At 46.0% G+C, this 5,522-nt stretch overlaps 1 protein-coding gene across 1 annotated transcript; it reads right to left on the bottom strand.

Annotated features, from left to right (window-relative positions):
- Positions 1–2,654: 2,654 nt before the first annotated feature.
- On the bottom strand, positions 2,655–4,010 carry LOC127309278 (uncharacterized). The gene is made up of 4 exons (XM_051340185.1): positions 3,502–4,010; positions 3,186–3,399; positions 3,031–3,107; positions 2,655–2,929 (listed from the first exon to the last, which is right to left on the bottom strand). The coding sequence occupies exons 2-4, from the start codon at positions 3,391–3,393 to the stop codon at positions 2,858–2,860; spliced, it is 357 nt and encodes a 118-aa protein (XP_051196145.1). The 5' UTR covers positions 3,394–3,399; positions 3,502–4,010; the 3' UTR covers positions 2,655–2,857.
- Between the last annotated feature and the right edge of the window lie 1,512 nt (positions 4,011–5,522).

Genomic DNA, 5,522 nt, shown 5'->3' with positions numbered 1-5,522 from the left:
GGTTTCTATGGAATTCTTTTTTTTTTCTTGATACCAAAACAATGTCCTTTCTGTCAAGTTGTTTGAGCAATTGTAATAGTACATGGATTCCAATAAATTCTGCACGCCGTCAAACCTAAATTATATTCGGTTATACTTTAACCAATTTCAAGTAAATATTCTAGTAATTTTTTGAAACCAAAATCGGTACAACACGGTAAAATTTAAACATTTCGGCTATATATATCAGAGCAGGAACCCAGATTCAAAACAGTACACATATTACAGGCATGCTGGATGAATTTTTTTCCATTATTCGATTTTCTACTATGTGTAGGGCCAAATATAACTTTTTGTGCATAGGGCCTCTAAATTCTCGGGTACGGCCCTGGTCGTAATTAAATATGCTGATCAAAATGAGTTATATCACTTCCAGCAATTTGTAGAAAATCGATTTCCCCCTCGAGTCTACGGTTCAAATGTGATGTAAACTAAAATTGCAAGAGTTTTCTAATTATGATGGCCAAATGTTTTTTTACATCAAGATAGGTCGTGCGAACTTAGCACGAGTGTCACAAAACAAATAAGAAAACATCGATGTTGATTTCAGAGAATGTGACTGAATATTGTCCTTTTTGCTGCACGCCGCCGTACCCGTTCCAATAGCGTCTATCGAAACGGATAATTACTTATTTCATTTTTTGAACAGGGCCAAGTGTAATCATGTATCAACGCGTTGGTGCAATCTTGGGCGCATACCACATGCGTGGATGAAGTGGGAGGCTATCCACCAAGCTACTGTTGGACATTGACGCCCGTGTCAAAAATAATCGAACTGTTTCGATTTGGCCATCCAGCGCGCTCGTCACTGACTATCCGTGACTGTCCGTCTGCTCCTGCATCAGTAGATTCGATTTTTTTTTGGCTGGTAGTAGATTCGATACCTTGCACTTTGGTAGATACGGAGCACACGGGCAAAAATCAACCTGACATTTCCCGGAAGGGACAAGGCGCGGAGCACTTGTCCCTGATTCAACCGGTCGACCAGAGAAAATACGCGCATCCCATCCAGGAAAAAGAGAGGAACTTAATTATTTTGCAGCTCCAAACGAGTAGATACTATAGATAGGCGACAATAACAGGTGCCAAATGTAGAGAACCAATCGGTAGACGGCGGATGTTGTCGGTGCTCTGCCACTGTGCGGCCAGCTCTCCGATAATTACTTCGGAGGTACGAACGTACAGTATGTACGTAGGGCTCCAGAAGAGCAGAAGAGATGGCACGCCGACAACACATGGTCCAGCCCTGGGCTACGGGGCGATTTACACAAAAATAACCGTTTGTGTGAAAAAAATGCACAAAATGACATTTTAGTCAAATTATTTCACGTCTCTAACCCTTTTGTGTGGCGTTTTTGCGAAAGGCGTCACATGTGTATATGTGGCGTCCGTGAAAACGGCGCCACACATTGTCGGTAGGCAGGCTCGAGCCGCTACGTATAACAGAATGTGTGGCGCCCTCGCGAAGGGCAGGGCCGGTCCTGAGATTTCGGAGGCCCGAGTAAAACTAAAATTTTGGGTCCCTCTTATTACTTTTTTCGCATGTATGAGGTGATGAAAAATAAATAATTTTAAGTATGCACAACTTCAATATTCATATAAAACAATGTTTACATGATACCTTAAAATTTTCTCCACCAATTCCTAGAAGCAAAGTCCATGACGATGTAATCAATATCAAACTCGTCCACTAACTTCTTGTCGATGTATAGAGTTGCCAAACTAGTTAACCCCGCTCCTACAAATAAGAACAACAACTACTAATCAAAATTCAGAACCCGAATTATAGACGAGCATATAGTAGAATTCCAAAAAAAAACTGCAGCGGGCATTGTTACCTTCTATCTTAATCTAATATGCAGATTGGATGATTGCCTGATTGACGACGGTCGGACCGAGACTACCAACTGCGATGGCAACTGGCCGGCGGACTAGCAGGAAGCACCGTAGTCCGCACGAGAGCAGCAGTTAGCAGATCGTCTCGCGGTCAGTCGGTCGTGATCGGCGAGAGCGAGGGCAGGAACTAGGCGGCATGGGCGATAGCCACAAACCGCGAGAGGGCAGGCAGGGAATCGAGGCGTCGGGCTTGGGAAAATTGACGATGTTTCACATATCAATAAATGGAACGTATTTCAAGCGCTGACTCAAGTCGTGGCCGGCTAGCCGGCTTGGAAACCAGTAGGAAAAGAAAATGTCCAACTGTAGACCAAGCTCATATAAAATCGTAAAACTGCACTTTTTTCTGCAATGTATAGTACGCGTATACATAAAATATGGGCCCCCAATTTTTCTGGGCCCGGGGCGGCCGCCCCGCCAGACCCTCTCCTGGGCCGGCCCTGGTGAAGGGAACCACATAGAAGGGTGTGGCGTCCTTGCGAATAGGGTTGAAAATGAAACGGAAACGGACGGAAACATGCTTTATCGTTTTTGTTTCCCTCTATCATGTCGGAAACGAAAATGGAATCGGAATCCCCGGAAATGAATATGGAAACGGAAATCATCGAAAATGAATACGGAACGAATACGCAGCGGATACGTTACGAAAGGGGATATTTGCCACAATACAATACGGCATAATATCTTGATTCGTAGACCGAAAGAGACACATACAGAAATAAACAATAAGACAAGATATATCACTTAACTTCGACAAGCGGCAATTCAACATAAAGTAACATACGTAGTTTAACACTTCCCCGAGAAGCAAGGAAGTTCACAAAATATTTTTGAGTAGACACTAAGACTCACAATCCTCATGAAAAATATAGAAAACGTGCATGCTTCAACAGTAAAGCACCGCGTAGGCTTTATCAACTCCTCACTCCTCCATGTTTTCTTCAGCAGTGTCCTCCCCATCAGTACTATCACCACCAGTCTCTTGGTCGTCCAACTACAGAAAATTAACACAAATAAGCATCAAAGAGACAATTAAAATTCGAATTACAACATTAAAATTTGGATGTTAGACTAGACAACAATAATAAGGCATACCAGCACCAAATTTGCCAAATGTTGCTCAAAGCTTGCCATGTCCATTTCGTCCATGATAGAATCAGCTTCCTTAGCACCTGGACAATAAAAAAAACAGTATCATCAGCTGTGACATGGAAATGAGGAAATAATTTAAGAAAAACAAAAAATAGTACCTTTTCCCAAGGTCCAATCCTTAAGACAAGGAGGAGGCTTCCCAGCAGAGGTAGTTTTCTTAGATCTCTTACAAGGAGGAGGCTTCCCAGCAGGTTCAGTAACCAGATCCACAAAGGCACCATTTTTCGTTACATTATTACCATTTGGAGATGCAACAGCAGGTTGGGATGATGTGGCCACAGACATAGGCAGAGGAGAATTGTCCATGATAACCTGTAGAATCACCAACACACATGCATGCATGAACAAGTTGAATCGTTGTAGAAAGTGGACTTGGATAGATTGATCTATACGTACATATAGTCGTATACTCACCGATCACGTGCGGAGAAACAACGGTGGTGCCGGCTCAGTCACGTGGCCGGCCGATGGTGTGGGAGGAAGACGCCGCCGACGCTGCGATCGGCTGGCCGGCTGGGTCACGTGAAGTCGTCGCCCGGCACGGTAGATGAGTCGTCCAGGAATAGGATAGGACTTTCGACGGCGGTCTCATGCACAGGCAATTATACAGAGTGATTAGGGTTAGAGTAATTAGTGGATTTGATACGTGGTCAAGCCCGGTTTTACGTGTAAATATAGGCCTACTAAATGCACGGGCCTCTCTGGGTTATATTACCGGAAACTTTCCGTATTTATTTTTCCGGAATTTCCTCTGCCGTTTCCGTTTCCGCCGGAAAGGGCTCCCTCGTTTTCTTTTCCGTTTCCCTTTAAGCTTTTGTCGTTTCCGTTTCTTTTCCTCCTAATGCCGCTTCCTTTTCCGTATTCGGCCCTCCATTTCCTTTTTCTTCGGAAACAGGCGGAAAGTTTCCCTTTCATTTTCAACCCTACTTGCGAAGGGCGTTACACGAAAGGATGTGGCGCTCTTAGGAAGGGAGCCACACAAAAATGTTAGAAGCATGAATTAGTTTGATTGAAGGGTCATTTTATGCAATTCTTACCTAAAAGAGTTATTTTTGTGTAAATCGCCGGGCTAATGCGCCTTGCCTATAGTAACCGGCATCGTGGTGCAAACTCCATGCTTGCTCCATTCTTCTTTTGTGTTTCGATGCGTTGAGGAAACAGGGCGGCGACTGAATACCCATGATCCCCGTTCCATCTGTTTCTTGCAAGATTGCGGTGAAAGCTTCTGCAATTGTGGCCTTGTGGGCATCAGTTGGAACCAAAGGTTTTGGGTACGTGCAAGAAAAATACGTCAGAGGTGGCCGGGACTTCCGGTAACCTACCAGAGATGAGGCGGCCGGAAATTCCGGTAACCTAGGGGAGATAACAACTCAAATACTAGATATCTTGGAGGGTTTTGTATGTTCTCCATACTAATATATTCTTTTTATGGAAAAAAATATCGGAGGCGGACAAGAATTCAGATAACCTACCGAAGATAACCGGTTGATAACGAACCAGATTCTTAATTAAAATTCGAATTTTAAACTCGAAAATATCTTAACATGTTGAATATAATGTTTTTGATGAGGAGGAAGCCAAAGTTTTAGGACAAATAAGTTGGAGCATGAGGTTACAGCTAGGGTTGCAAGCGACGCCCGCATAGCATCCCGCAAAACAAAAGTCGTAGCAAATGGTGGTACTAGATTCAAGCAAAATTAAAGAAGGATTAGAACAAACAACAGTCCCGCAACCCGCTCCACTTGCCACCCTACTAATACTCCGTAGTAGAGATGGAATGTGTATGGTTTGGTTTGGACTAACCAGCTTGCCAAAATTCAATCCAAATTCTAAGGGCATCTCCAGCGGCGCGACGGAGCGACCATTTCCGTCCGCCGTGACTGGAAATACGTCTGGTACCACCTTCAGCGGGGCGACGCAAAGTGACCGGGTCGTCCGCGGAAACGCAAACGTGGCCCAAATATGTATCAGGTTTGCGTCTCCGCGGACGCTCGGCGGTCGCGGAATCTGTCCGCGTTGGGTGCATCCGGGCCCGGTCGACAGTGAGTAGGTAAGCAAAAGATTTTTTTCATTACTATTGATTGGCCAAAATGACCATCTTTACAGAGATGGTTAGTCGAGTTAACCTAAAGCTACAACGGTCGTACCTACTTGCCGTCGCGCGGCCTACACCGGCCTCGGTTACTCGCAGTCGCGCTCCCTACTACTGGCCGCCGGAAGGGCCGGCGCCGTCTCCGCGCGCCGCGCACGCCGGCGAACGGACATCTCGTCCTGCCGCCTGTGGCGTTCGAGGGCCTCGGCCAGGGAGCTGTCCCACAGGGCCTCCGCCTGGACCAACGCCACCTGGGTAGCCGCCGCCTCCGCCGCCGCCTGGGCCTCCTCCTCCTCCGCCGCCGCCTGGACCGCCGCGTCCTCGTTCGCCTGGGCCGCCGCCG

Source organism: Lolium perenne, chromosome 6 (genome assembly GCF_019359855.2).
Source record: "Lolium perenne isolate Kyuss_39 chromosome 6, Kyuss_2.0, whole genome shotgun sequence".
NCBI lineage: Eukaryota > Viridiplantae > Streptophyta > Magnoliopsida > Poales > Poaceae > Lolium > Lolium perenne.
Note: the sequence above shows the minus strand (reverse complement) of the source record. Positions and strands in the feature narration are given on the sequence as shown.